This window comes from Marmota marmota, unplaced genomic scaffold, assembly GCF_001458135.2.
Source record: "Marmota marmota marmota unplaced genomic scaffold, marMar, whole genome shotgun sequence".
Taxonomy (NCBI): Eukaryota; Metazoa; Chordata; class Mammalia; order Rodentia; family Sciuridae; genus Marmota; species Marmota marmota.
The window spans coordinates 10,686,653-10,701,288 of NW_026000206.1; the positions used below are offsets into that span (position 1 = coordinate 10,686,653).

A 14,636-nucleotide genomic window follows, 5' to 3' on the forward strand; every position below is an offset into this window, starting at 1 on the left:
ACCTGCATGGCCCAGCTGTGAATGGATCTGTCTAACTAGGCAAAGAGCAACACAGGTGCAGATGGCTCCATCCTGGCAGCACAGGATTGGACACAAGTTGGATTTTTGTACATGAATTCATTCAGAGGTATACCAGATCACCTCTTAGATACCGTGGGGTTTAACTGTCGCTTCTGTCTGTCTATATCTGTCAAGCACACCAGTCTTGCTAGGGATTCATTGATTCATTGGGTCTTTTTACCCTTTATTATTTCCTTCTTTAAGATTATTTTTCAGTTCATTTTGGGTTTGTTTGGTTGGTTGGTTGTTTTACTAATTTGAAAGCTTTTCTTTTTCTAATTTCTCAAATTGGGAACTCAGATTATTAATTTGAGATCTTTCTTTTCCAATATAAACATTTAATACTATAAATTTCCCTCTAAGTATTGCTTTAGCTATGCCCCATAAATTTGATTTTCTCATGAAGCTTGATATTTTTTCATTTTTATTCTGTCCAGTGGTTTTGGAATTTCCCTCGAGCTTTCTCTTTGCCCTGTAAGTGGCTACTTACTGTCCAGAGGTCTGCAGGCTTTCCTGTCGTCTTTCTCGCGTCATTTCCGGTCTCACTGCATCAGGATCCGAGGACACAACTCCTTCCGTCTGCTCTGGGTGGCTGAGGTTTGCTTTGTGACTCGGGCTCCTGGCCTGTGCCACGACTTGGTCTGAGGTTCCAGATACACTTCAAAGCACGTGTCCAGCTGTAGGAGCAGGATGGTCCACAACCCACACGTCAGTGCCCGTCGGTCAGTGGCCTTTCTCGGTTTATCCTTGCCGTTTTCTGTCTGCTGCTCTGTTGGCTCCTGGGAGAGAAGTGTCCAGCATCCAAGCCTGGCTGTGGATTCGTCTCATGCTTGGTTTTCCTTGGAAAGGAGCATGCTTCTGAGTGGCCCGCCAGCCTGTGGACTTCCTCTGCCCCCAAGTCCCCTGCATCTTGGTGCCATTTGCTGGGGAATTGTTCCCCTCCGTCCCCTTGGCCTCTCTGGGGCTAGTATTCAAAGTGGATTGCTTCTGGACAGCAGACGAAAGAAGCTAAAGGCCCAGAAGCTAATGTGTGGCTTCTTCTGGTCTCTTCGTGGCCTGCTCTTTTGCACTTAACCCAGTGATTCACGTGTTTGGATCTGGGTCTGTTTTGCTCCCTGTCTTGTTTCTCTGCCCCTCTCTTCCTCCTTTTTGACTGTTTTACCTTGTTTTAGTATTTCATTTTTCTGGTGTTTGTAAACTTTTTCTCATAGTTTCCCCATGGATTGCTCCGGGGGAGGCAATATTGTGTTCAGTCAACCCTAAACCCTTGCTCTGGCCAGGTTGTGTGTTTCACCCACCCCGCGTGGCCCGGCGCCTCGCCCACTGTGACAGCACCGTATGCAGGGCCCCCTGTGCGCTCGAGCCCTGGCTGGGGCAGTTTTACTTGCGCTGCATGTTTTGAAGAACTTGAAAAGCATGGCGGCTGCGTGCTCTCTACCCGCGCGGCTCTTCATTTTGCCTGTTTGAAGTTCCAGGCTGCCCTCTGGCGCCATTTCCTTTCTTTCTAAAGAACTGCTTTTAGCCATTCTGAAGATCAGGGCTACTGACAGCAAATTACCTCTGCTTTTCTGTTGTATCTGAGTGTCTCCGTGTCAGCTTCCTTCCTCGAGGATCTCTTGAGTTGCATGTAGAATTCAGAGTTGCTGGTTCTTGTCTCTCAAGACACTGGAAGTGCCGTCTGCTGCCTCCAGCTGGGGTTCTGACCACCACGCAGATCGCTGCCCACACCTGGGATGAGCTCCTTTCCCCAGTGGCCTTGAAGATCTTCCTCTGGGTCCTCAGCTTTCAGCCTTTGATCATCATGTGTCTGGAACTGGACTTCTTGCCCTGCTAGCGGTTTGCAGTGCTTCTTGAATCTGTAGTTGATGTCTTCTGCCAAACTGGGGACATCTTAGCTTGCTTGCTTTTTTCCTACATCACACTCTATCTCCTGCTGGAAATCCAGTCACATGGACACTAGATCTTTTAACTTTGTCCCACATATCCCCAAGACTCTTCTTGGTCTTTTAAGTACATGTTCTCTCTCTCTCCAGCTTGGGAGGTTTCTCTGGGCTTGGCTGCAGCCATTTATCTGTTCTCTTTTCTTTGTGATCCCATGAAGAGTGGTTTATAATGTGGATTATTTATTTTTCAGCACTAAACTTTCTACTTCATGGTCTTTTGCTTCTGTTTCTTTGCTGAGGCTTTGGGTCTTCATTTGTTTCAAGAGTGTTTTCTCTTCTTGCAGCATTTCTATAACACATCCTTTCATGTGTTTATCAACGATTTCAACTTCTGTGTCAGCTCAGCCTTGGCACGTGACAATTTATCTTTTCCCCAGCAAGTTGGGATTTTTCAAATTGTTTGCACACTTAGGAATTTTGTATTAAAACCTGATCATCTCGAATAAGACTCTGGATCTTGCATAAATCCTGTAAGTAATGTTGGTCCTTGCATTTTAGGAGATAATCAGCCTGGTTAGAGTTAGTCCATAGGTCCTACCTGGCCTTCTGTGGGTTGTGATTTCCGTGTCCATCTCATTTATGGTCCCTTTCCAATCTGTCCACTTGTGTACCATTCAACGCCCAGTTTGAACTTGGTAGTGCCTAACCCTATACCAGTTCTCAGAGTTTGGTTTACGGTCAGAACCACCTGTGCACAGCTCAGCATGTGAACAGCTCACCTGGACACAGGAAAGTATAAACAACCTTTTGGTTGAAAGACTCCTCTTTCTTCCAATCTCCCTCATAGCTTCCAGTTCTCAGGGCTTCCTTTTCAGTCCCCTGACACAAAAGTGTGGCTTAATGAACCCAGCTCTGCTACATACTTTCAGTGACTGAGCCCAGATCAGGGTGGAGCAGCAGAGAGGAAAAAGCAAAGGGTTTTGCCACCTCCCAGGGCCACACTTTCCCATCAGAAAGGACGTCTCCTTCTCAGGGGTTTAGGCTCTTGGGCACCGGATTCCACTACACCACCATAGGATTGCTGGGGAGGGCTGAGGCACAGTTGTTCAGAGGTGACAGCGTGGGGCAGGTCCCCTTCTCTAGACTCTGCTGATCTCTGTGCTCAGGTTCCAGGAAGGGGCTCGGTGGAAGGGACGGGAGCAGTGTGCCGCTTCATCTCACCTGGAACCAGAGCCTCCATCGCTCTGCTCCACTTCATTTCCAGAGGCTTATTCTGGCTGCTCTTGATGGCCAGGTGTCATCAGGCCGAATAGCCAGGACTCATGCCTGCTCCAAAGGAGTCCTGATCCCAGCTAGCTGATACTGTGGTGGGGAATTCTGCAGCAACTGGGTGCTGGTCTCTGTGGCCAGCCAAGTGCGTGGACACAGCCCAGCTACTGGGATGATTCCTGAGCAGGGCCTGCATTGGCACGTGGCGTGTGCACCTTAGCTGTCTCCTTCACTGCAGCCTGGCCCGGGAAGAGCATCAGGGACAGGGCAGCTGACAGAGGGCCCCTCTGCAGCACCTGTTTGATGAGGTGGCTCTTGCCATGATGCCACCACAGGGGAGGACAAATGCCCAGGACAAAGAAAGGACTCACCTGAGATCAGCAGAGCAGAGCCAGGCTAGGCTGATCCCTGACTGCTCCCTCCTCCTGCATGCCTGGCACATCGTGGCATCTGCCCTATCAGAGCCACTCTGGCGGGCAGCCCACCCGCAGGCCACCTTGAACTCCCGGACATGTGGAAAACCAGCCACCATGCACTGTTCCCCGAAGCCTGGGGCGAAAGAATGGCCTCAAGCCTCCCAGCTGGTGAGGCACCGTCCAGGTGGATTTGGTTAGAGTGTGTGTCTAAATAGCCACCCAAGCCAAATGAGAGCAGCCCTGTCCTCAGGGGAGGGAGCTCTGAGACCCAACTCGGCCTGCAGCAGAGGCCGCCTAGACCCAGCCACATCAACACGGCCTGGTTCCTGGGGCCTGGAGAAGGGGGTGGGGAGCAAAGGAAAGGAACACCAGAAGATGGCATGCAGAGACCGTCTCTCACTGCACTGGGGCCCACTCCCAGGAGAGCCATACTGGAGAAGGATGGTATTTCAGTGGTTGTCCTTTGAGCCACCCAAAATGACTGGGCACTGAGGACATGGAGTCCTGCAAGACCAAATTCTATTTTCCACACTGATGTGTGCTGATTTTTATAAGCAAATTTTCCTACGCTGTAGGATGATGTGCCGGGAAGCATTGGCCCCTGCTTGTATGCTGGTGCGGTACAGCGTCTGACTGTGCCTAGGCAGGGGCTAGAGGCTTTGCCTTTGAGAGGTGCACAAACTAATTAGCACCCTTGCTCCCTTCAGGGTGAAACAAAATTTTAAGATACATTTGTGATAAGATGTGCTCAATTGTGATGTATTGCATTCTTTGAGCTGTGCTGCCTAATAAGTCACACTGTGTGTACCTGTTCAGAGATGGTTATTCCCATGATGAGCCAACAATGAGCTGAGCATGTTGGATACATCTGCTCCTATGTGGATGTACCATTGTTTCGTTATGTGATGCTTTTCCACCTAGAAAGGTGCTATGGAATCTGGCATCATGTGTCAGAGGAGAGCTCAATGGCCCCTCTCTTTCTTGGAACGGCTCTGCTCCAGTTGGGTTCCCTACCTCACGCTTTATTCGGACAGGTTTAAGGAAGACCTCCAGTCTGTTCTCCCAGAAACCTCTGCCACGTCCTTGCCCAGGTCAGAGCACAGAAGACAGTCCACCGACCCTGCGCCTTCCAAGGAGGGCGGGGCGTGGCCCCTAAGTTTTGCTGTGTCCAGGGTTGCAGGTGCTGCTGCTTTGCCAGGAGGGCCTGCTGGAGATCCCTTTCCCCAAGTGACACGGGGCTGCCTCGGCCTCTCGCCACCTCGCCTCTTCTCCTGTTCCCTTTTCTTTAAGTTAAGCGTAACAACAACAGTAACAATCACGATTAGCAGTGTGACTTCAGACCCCTTCTGAAGGGGCGACGGTAAACAGTCTGTTTGCCCAGGGAAGCCTCCCAGCGCTCAGCACTCCCACAACCCGTGCTAATGAACCCGGAGCTGCTAATGCGGTTTCTTCAGTTAAATTGATTCATGAATTTTGAAGAGAACATTATCTAATGAATTTTCTTTGAATAGAAAGCAATTAAAAGGACAAATCAGTCTGATTAACCCCAAAGTCACCCTCCTGCCACAAATGGTGTACAGTTTGAAATTATATCATAAAAAACTAGAGCACATTTGCTATCTTTGTGCCCTCTACTAATCCATGTAAATTAATGAACAACAAAGTTAATTTCTTTGATGACCCTTTTCTAGCATCACCTGGATTATGCTGATGTTTAATTTGCTTAATGTTATAATAAAGACTAAACAGATTTTTTTTTCCCAGTGAAGTGATTATCGTTCCCTTCAGTTAAGAAGTGATTTTTATTATTTAACATGCATGTAAGGGTGTGTTTCCTTTAAGTTTGCCAGCCTGGCACGGGAGTCCTGGGGCTCTGTGGAGGCACTCTGGAGTGCTCCTGCCCAAGGAGGCCTCCCCTTGGTGGTCGCGGTTCACACGCGCCTGCCCCCGAGCGCTGCAAGCCCTGGGATGGAGGACGTAGCTCTGTCTGCAGTGCTCCTGAGCCACCGGTCCCTTCTGGAAAGGCCCTACATAATGATTCAAAATGGGCTCCTCTACCAGGTTTCTGCCCTAGGCGCTCCCGCCCTGGAAACAGTTCTAAAGCCCAGAGGTAGAGGGCAAGAGGTGGTCGAGGGTTCTGCTGGTCCTTCCAGCAGCAGGTCATCATACATGCGTCTGATGTCGTGCGAGGAGTCAATTAAAAGGGGGATAGTTGTTTTAATTTTGCAGCCCTGTTTGCCAAGGTCGCCACCCAACCTGTTGCCGTGGTGCTTTGCACTGGGAGCAGTGACTGCAGCCGGCCGACTGCTGGAAGGACGGCTTGCGTGATGTCACACAGAGCCCATCCCTGGCTGCTCTTTCCTCTGTGTCCCAGCTAGAGTTGGAAATTAACCAGCCATCCAAAAGGTCTGCGGTAGGTGGGCTGGCAGGGACACTGGCGATCCCTAGTTGAACCACACCCGACGCACATGTGCCACCTGCGGAAGGAGCGTGGTGCACCATCCTGCATGAGCTCAGAGGGGCCGCGCCCTGCTTTGTGCCAGCTTTTAATTGACTATAACACCTCTGTTTGTGTCGTTGCATTTTCTGATCCCGGACTGCAGCTATTTATATCAGAGCTGCTGGCACCATTTGTACAAATAACGTCATCTGTATTCTTCCTTTCAGACTCATTCACCAGACAGGTGTTATGGAAGCTGCTGAAGGTTGTGAAATTCGGAGAAACGGTTTCTTACCAGCAATTAGCAGCCCTGGCAGGCAACCCCAGAGCAGCCCGCGCCGTGGGAGGAGCCATGAGAAGCAATCCTGTAAGTTCCGGCAGGTGGGCCCATGCACATGTGCAGGGATGAGGTACACCTGGGTGGAGGACAGAGGCGCCTGGGACAGGTCCTTGCGCCCCAGCTACCTGAGTCCTTCGTCATCCCAGCAAACACGAAAGAGGGCAGAACCGGATGAGTGGTGATGGAAGGTCCTGTTCATTTCTTCACTGCACCGCGGGGTGTGTGGTGCTGTTGTGTGGCCAACACTCCAGGTGCAGAACAGCAGCAGACAGAACACAGAAGCCATGCATGTGGCCCTCACCCTCTAGGAGGATGGCTGGGCGTTAGAGCGGCCCCACCTCCCCCGGGGTACACCCTGGGTCCCTGGGCCTCTGGGGCATGAGACGCTATCTCACCAAAGACTGACAGTACACATGCAGCAGCTCACGGGACTGCCCCTCCCTATGGTCACCACTATGAGTCTTAGTCAGGTTTTGCCAAGCACCAGGTTCTCAGACCAAGAGAAGTCTCAGGTCCTGATCTCATAGGACCAGTGGGCCACTGGTGGGGGTGCTCAGTGCTGAGTCACCCCCCACTCTCCATCGGGCCTCCACCCCTCCCAGTGGGCAAGATTGGTTCCATGCAGTAGGTGAAGAGGGCCAGGACTGGAAGGACTGGAACCCAGTGGTGGACATTAAGGGTCCCCTGTCCACATAGCCTGCAGGAAGAGCCACCCCACTCCAGAGCCCCTGGAATGTTCCCACCTGTTAGCCCCTTCCAGAGGTCTGCCTCTCCCTGAATGGCATGGGTCTCCAACATGACAGAAGAAGGCCACCTTCCCAGGGAGAGCACTGTGATCATCGCATCATGGGATGGGAACTTACTCAATCCGATAGAGCTCACTTTTTAAAACATTGCTGTGCCTTTGCAGTGTTTTCAAACCTGTTTCCATCCCTGCTCACAGGGGAGAAGCAGGCGTTTTCACACCGCAGTGGCCGCTCCTGCCACAAGCTGCAGCAGCCCCAGGGCAGAGCCCTCTGGTCTCTAGGAGATGGCAATTACATAGCCCTTTTGCACAAGACGCATTGTTATTCTTGAAGAGGCAGCTCCTCTGGGTTTGTGGTGGAGCACGTTGTCTCAGTGTATACCCTCATCGGGGGACATTTTCTGCTATATTGAAATACCCCAAATTGTGTGGTGTGAGATGCGCATGAACCACACCACATCCCGCTACTCCGCTACTGTCTGGGCTCAGTGGTGACGGTGGGTGGTGCTCAGCATTCTGTCCTGTACTTGAGGTGCGTGTGCTGTGGATACTGGCCATACCACTGGCCCTGCACGGAGGTGCGCATTACAGTGCCTGTGGAATGCTTCCGAATCAGATGTCTGAAGATGGTTTCTGACATCTCAACAAAGCCCACTCTCCATCCTGGCTTTGGAAAGCCACCTCCCTCTTCCAGGTCATGGTTCAATCTTGAAGCCTTGAGCTCTGCGGTAGGAGAGGCAGCTCGGATGCTGCTGCTCTGTGGCTCCATTAATACCCCTTGAGAGCGTGGGATGCTCACACTCTTGACACCTCCTTCTGCGTTGCTGCATGTCCCCTGAAGGCAGTGCCTCTCCTCTGCATGCCCCTTGGGTGGAGTAGGTCCTTGACTTCTCCCCCATGGAGGCTTGACTCCTCCACCAGGCCAGAGAGAAGGTGGCTGTGCGTTCCCCTGGCCTCCCCTGCAGCAGGAAGCAGAACCAACCAGCTGATTTAATGTGGGGGGTCAGTGAAAATGGGCATTTTGTACAGTTCCTTCTGCACACCTGAAGGTGGAGGCCGTCCCATAGCACGCGTCAGTGCTCCTTGCTTCCTTGGTGTGCACAGCTGGCTTCATCTGTGGCCAAAGCATGCTCCCATGACTGACATTCACAGGTTGTCCACACCTCCCACCTGCCTTTTGTGATGCCAGCAGTTCCTCCTCACACTCTGTGATGGAGATTCTGTGACTGCTTAGTGACCTGCTCCTGGCAATATTCAGAAACATTTATTGTTCTGCAAACCAGCATGGCTTTCCCCTGCTATTAATCTCTATGAACGTCTCTGTTCAGATACAGCCTCAGTCACTGAAATTTATAAAATAGGGTCTCACCAGGCTTTAAACTCTTAATGCCCACAAAGAGCACATATGGATGTCCCCATCATGTGCTGAACCAGGAAAGGGGGTGTCAGTGAATCAGAGGGAAGGTTTTCTGGGCACCTGTCTCTCACTCTCTGAATCCTTGACCCTCCTATGTTAGGGGTGGCCTCAATGTTGGGGAGCTCTTCCATGGCCTTCTACAGGCTTCTACCAGTGCCAGCAGGTACCATACCTGAGAAGCTTCAGTTTGTATGCAGGTGTGCTCAAGATGCTGGAGAAGATAACCTGCAGCTGTGCCAGGTGCAGCAGCTCAGGGCGGTAGGTTCCTTCCTTGCTGCACTGGAAGCCTCCTTAATTGGACTGGGAGGGTCGGAAGGAAGCCCAAGGTTTAAGGGAGAAAGTGCCCCTATTAGAGACAGCCAGGCCTGGTGGCCTGTCCTCAGTGGGTATCTGCTAGCTAAGCTGACATGGCACTGTGTATATCACCTCCCACCAAGTCAAGACAGGCTCACAGGAGACCCGTCCCACATCAGGCTCAGCACAACAGTTGTGCGCTGGAGAATAGAAAGGGGATTCGGAGTGTTACACCGGGAAGCTCTTCCGGCAACCATTCCTTTGGTGGCTCTCCGAAAACAGGACCAGTGCATGTCACGGCACTGGTCTTTGGCATGGGTTTGCCTCCCCACCACCCCCATCCAGAGTAGGGATGGGTTTTGTGGTGTGGGAGTCACCTCCATTTTAGAGCTTGAGTTGTCCCAAGTTTTCCAGGCAGGACCTGCCACCTTCGAGGAAGGTTACACCCCACCCTGCACCAGAGGATGGTCAGTTGCCTATGACGAGAATTGAAGAATCTGCCTTCCCGCCACGACGCCCCCTTCCGTTCCATCCTCAGACAGAATTTGCTAAATGCAGTTCGGAGGCAATCGATACAAGCTTGAGAGTTTCCCACCTTTTTTAAACAACGCATTCCGGAGGAGAGAGTTTGCTCGCAGATCGCCATGAGCGTTGATGACCCCCGAGTCCTGTTCTGCCAGCCACCCAGATGGCTGTTGATAAAGATTTAGCATCATGTTCTAAGTGTCAGGGTTGTCAGTGGAGCTGAACCATTTGACCAGAAGAAAAAAACGCACAGGGAGCTATTGATTACAGCTTCTCCGTGTCACTTGTTCACCAGGATTTAGGTATTGATGAGGCTGCGAGTGAAAACAAGCTTTTTCCCTTGTGGGCTCTGCCCAGAAGAACAAAGGCGAAGTTGGAAGAAATACTCAGCCAGTTCCAGAATCAGAGGGATTCCATTATTGATTGAAAGGCCCCTTCATGTTATTTTTGTTGGAGACAAATCTATGGGTTTGGAAGTTTTATAGCATTTGAGAAAGGGTCTGCGTAAGTGATGGATTCGTGTATTGGATGAATTAGATTTCACAGCATGAAGATTTCAATGCAGCTGTGATATTATGAGCTTCTTGCTTATTGATAAAAATTACATTTTATGCAGCACAGGCTTTAAAGAAGAGAGCGGAGAGGGTGCAGATCCTTTGAAAATGCCCTCAGGGTCCCAATAAATTTTAGTGGGTTTCATTGTTGTAATAGTCGGAAACCTGCCACCAAAACTGATGAGAAGCAGTGTCCCTGTTTCAAGTGGTAACGTTTGGTAGGTCACCTGCTCCCTATCCGTGCATACTTGAGACAGAGACTGGCCCTAGCTGTCACATAATTGCTCTGTGCCATCCGTCCCAGTGTCTGTATTGATACACTGAAGAGGGAGGGGGTGGCTCATCTTACTCGATTCCATAATCTCATAGCTCATCAAGAGGGAGAGAAAAAAAATCAAAGCTCGGTTGTGGAATCTGCTGTTAGGTAAGAGCTTGGAATTGTGCCTGAATGTTTATAAACTAGACGGAGTTACACACCTACCTCTTTTTCAGTCAAAACTAAGAACTGGGTATTATCTAATACTGTCCTCGAACTAATTTTTAAAGTGACTGCTATGTTTGGTGAAAGCCATCAGAGTAAGTATCTGTTCTCAGTGTTTTCTGCTGCTCCTTCCAAGAAGGTTGGGGTTAGCTGCTGCATGCCACATGCTAACCCAGAATTTGTAGTCAAACCAGGCCAAGTTCTACGAAGTGGGAGAAGCCAGGCCCCATCATCTGCCAGCCCAGGCCACCAGCCCACGAGGTCCCACCACCACTTGGAGAAGAGGCAGTGCATGCGTGGAGCCCTCAGGGCAGTCCTGAGTGGCTTCAGCCATATTTTGTCTCTTAGCAGCTGTGTGAACTCGGGTGAGAGATTTTGTGTGGCCTGGGTTTGATACCTGGCTTGGGTGTACTCAGAGAGCTCTTCACCTGGTCTGCAGGATGGGCCGGGCTGTCGGGCACAGGTGGATGTTGAGAGCCACGGCCAGGTCAAGATGGTGCCTGGCATTTTGCCAGAAGGGGCGGCTCCTGCTGCCTCAGGTGCCCCGCTACTTTTGAGTTCTCCCGGAGTTCCCATAGAGTTCGCGTGGGTTGGGGAATAAAGTTCATTCCTGCTTGAATCTACAAGTGGCTCGTGACTTCCCAGTTATTTTGTGCCCAGCCAGACAGCACCAGGTGGACCTGCTCCCAGTGACCTCATTAAGCACAGTGTCCAAGATGGGTCTGGGACCTATGTCATGGGCCCTGAGGGGCACACTTGGCAGGTGGGGTGACAACAGAATGGCCTGCTCCGAGGGCCTCGGGCAGAGGGTTCCAGGTGCAAAGCTCAGAGGCTCTGGACTGGTGTGCCCAACAGCTTCCTGTTGCGACACAGCTCCCCACTTTGTCCAGTGCACTTACCGTACAGGGTGGGGAAAGGCCAAGGGCTGGAGAGCTCTGAGCCATGGGGTGAGTGAGGGAGGACAGAAGGCAGGAGTCAGGTTGGTCCCAGTGGCAGCCTGGGAACCCTTGCCTGTAGGGTCCTACTGGAATGGCTGTTTCCTGTCACAGCAGGGCACTCAGAACTAGGGAGCCTTGGGATGTCCAAGATAGCCCCACTCCATCCCAGACACCTGCTGTGCACCTTCCTGTGTCAGGATGGCTCAGAGCTTTCCAGAATGAGCACTAAGCCCTGCCCCATCTCTGGAGACGGGGCACAGCCATATTGAAATGCCTGGGGCCTTTGGTGGCTGAGGACCCAAGCTCTTCTCCCCAGTCACAGTGAGCTGCACACGACTGAGACTGTTCCCTCAGGATTCCCGGCAGACCTTTCCTTACAGGAATGGGGCTGTGCTGAGCCCCTGCCACATAGCCATCCTGAGGAATTGGTCCTCGGCAGCTCTTCTCAGAACAGCTTGCTGGGATCCTTAAGCAAAAATGGCCTTTGAGCCCCCAGTGCTCTGGGAAGTCAGCACACGTGTACCCCCAGACTGGGGACAGTTACACAATTGTAGATGTGGCTATCCACAGTATGCTGAGTGTGAACTGTTTCACCACCAACCAGACAGACGTAGGTGACCAGAGTGGTTTTCGGGGGACTATAAATTATATCCCTGACTTTTCTACCTATACTCTGAGCCAAATGAGGATTTGATGGGGGATTCCAAGATATATTAACTTTACTAGGATTAAAACAAGAATGGAGAATGGCATGGCCAGAGCATCTTCCAGTAACTGTTGCCAGAATCAGACCCCCATCTCCAGTCCAAGTGGCTGGGCTCAGGCCTCCCCAGAGGCATAGACAGACCCTCTCTCTGAAGGCATCAGAGCACCCTCACCAGGGGACAGGCTAGTCACCTGCGGGAACCTGCAAGGTGCTGAGCTGGGCATTCCCATCCCTCCCTCCCTTGTGAGTGAGAGTGGCTGAGGCCAGAGTTTCCCAGCCTCCACTGACTGTGGACTGCTTCTTGTCCACACAGCCCAGCCACCAGCACAAGGACCAAGGCAGACTGCCCCTGAGGGCCACTGCTGGAGAAGGCACGTAGCCCTCTGCAGAGAATAGAGCCTCTCTCTTCCTGGTGGGCTGGGCTGCAAAGAGGGAAGTCTCAGACAGGATCATAGCCCGTGTGGCTGCAGGAGTGGTGAACACAGCCACTTGGCCACGAGCCTGGCCTGGAATCCTGCACTCATGAGCTCTTGGCATCTGGAACCTTGGATCTGGAATGTCAGCCACAGACCTGCATGGTGCTGACCCCAGGCCAGGAAAATACTGGGCTGGGTCCTATTTCCAAGGGGAGCCTTTTGAGACAAGTAGGGCACTCTGGGATTTTCCTGCCTGCCCTACCTCTGGGACTGGTGTGGTGTCATCTCACACTGCTGGTGATCTTGGGCACGTGGCTCAGAGCACACAGACCCAAGCCTGTGAGCAGACGCACACACTTGCACTATATCAGCATCACTGCCTTGGTCACCTACAGAGACGTCTGAGTGTCATGGCTTATTCTCCCTGGCAGGTGGCCTGCCTTTGATGGCACTATGCTGGTGTGAGATGAGAGTGTAAGGACTCAGTTTTCCTCTCAGGCTAAAGAGCTAAGCAGCCCTGCCTCCCCAAACTATCTTTGTGAGAGGCCACAGCACTGGGTCTAGGCACCTTGCTGGGACTGAGAGACCAGCTGGCCATGCCCTGCTGCCCATGGGCTGGCACTAGAATGGCAACTGGCCCCTCTCAGGCTCCTCTGGGTGCCCAGAGGGCAAAGGAGGGTAACATGTCCCAGCACATGGACATGTGTGGACCTTGGCCAGCTCTGCCTATAAAGAGCCGCATTGGATATTTTAGCCTGGCAAAGCAGCCACAGATGACATGGGACCACAGGGGTGGCTATGTGCCAATAAAATTTTATTTACTAAACCAGGAGTGGGTGGCATCACCATCCTGGACTGAACATGGCCTGTCAAGACCATCCTCCCTGAAACTTCTTGTTAGAGCTCACAAATGTCACAAGGTTCCATCTCCCCAGATCTTGGAAATGGAATTTTAACTGCTAAAACTTGTCCCCCAGTGATGTTTTCTCCTCCTGAGTCTTGGGGCTGTGAGGAAGCAGCCCCACGTCACATACTGCTCACTGCACCCAGAGATACGAGGCTTGATTGGGGTACAGGGCAGGGATGCAGCCAGCAGCCAGCCAAATCTTGCTTGGTGGGTGCTGGACCCTTCGTGGTTGCAGCCAGATCGATGGTGGTGCCCTCTGTTTTTCAGGTCCCCATCCTCATCCCATGTCACAGAGTGGTCTGCAGCGGTGGAGCCCTGGGCAACTACACAGGAGGACGATCCGTGAAGGAGTGGCTGCTGGCCCACGAGGCTGCCCAGGCAGGGAAGCCAGATTGCGGGGTGTCGAGTCAAGGCAGGACCTGGCTCGAGGCAGCTGCTGGCACCACTGGGTCCCAGGGTGCTGACCGAAACTGAGTGTGTGCATTTGAGTGACACATAAATGTAATGGTGCACCCGAAGCAGGATGCGTGTGGCACCACTGTATTAAAAGAGCTGGATGTGTCCCGAGGGATGTGGCGCGTCTGCCCTTTCTTGTTTCCACACTTTACAGCAGAATGAGTTCAGACGGCCGGCCGGCCGGCCTGTGTGTCGTAGGATCTCCTGTCTAACGCAGGCATTGTTCCATTTTTAATGCCCGTCAAAACGGGAACAGGAGAGTGGGGAAGGCCTGGGGAGCCTGAGAGGCCCTGCCCAGGAAGGCAGAAGCATCTGGCACCCACAGGCAACAGCTGGCTGCCCCAGGACCCCACTCAGGCTGTCCCAGGTTGTCCACCCTGAATGGTGGGCTCCACCCAGCAGTCTCCCCTGTCCTTCCTGGGCGTTTGCCCCACTGAGGTGATGCCTGTGTGTTTCCTAGCATTCACATGAGTCTCCCTGAAGGAGGGGCCAGGCCAGAGAGGCTGGCACTCTGTAGAGGCTTTCTAACTTGCCTTCCCGATTGGGGAAGGTGCGGGGCAGGTCTGCATGCCTTCTGCACCATAGAAAATGACCTTGCTCCAAAGCAGATCGGAAGCACCGCTCCTGGGACGGGGTTTGGCTGGGCTGACACCTTCCTGGGAGAGCAGGCTTTCCCCCAGCCAGATCCCAGGCACTCTTCCTTTCTCTGGGCAGCATGTTGGTAGGGAACAGGCTTCTGCAGGCCCCAGAGCTGAGCCTGGAAGTCCAAGTTCACACAGTGGTGGTCAG

General features: G+C 52.3%; 1 protein-coding gene across 6 annotated transcripts in view; it reads left to right on the forward strand.

Moving 5' to 3' along the window:
* Mgmt (O-6-methylguanine-DNA methyltransferase) overlaps positions 1 to 13,958 on the forward strand; it is a 232,796-nt gene extending 218,838 nt beyond the window's left edge. For 5 of the 6 annotated variants that reach the window (XM_048791391.1, XM_048791388.1, XM_048791392.1 and 2 more), the window contains 2 exons: positions 6,296 to 6,435; positions 13,659 to 13,958. In XM_048791391.1, coding sequence (XP_048647348.1) covers positions 6,296 to 6,435; positions 13,659 to 13,865 — 347 coding nt within the window. In that variant the 3' untranslated portion in view covers positions 13,866 to 13,958. Of the gene's footprint in view, positions 1 to 6,295; positions 6,436 to 13,658 lie in introns of those variants that run through there. The other variant, XR_007343213.1, reaches the window with a different exon arrangement.
* Positions 13,959 to 14,636: the final 678 nt, after the last annotated feature.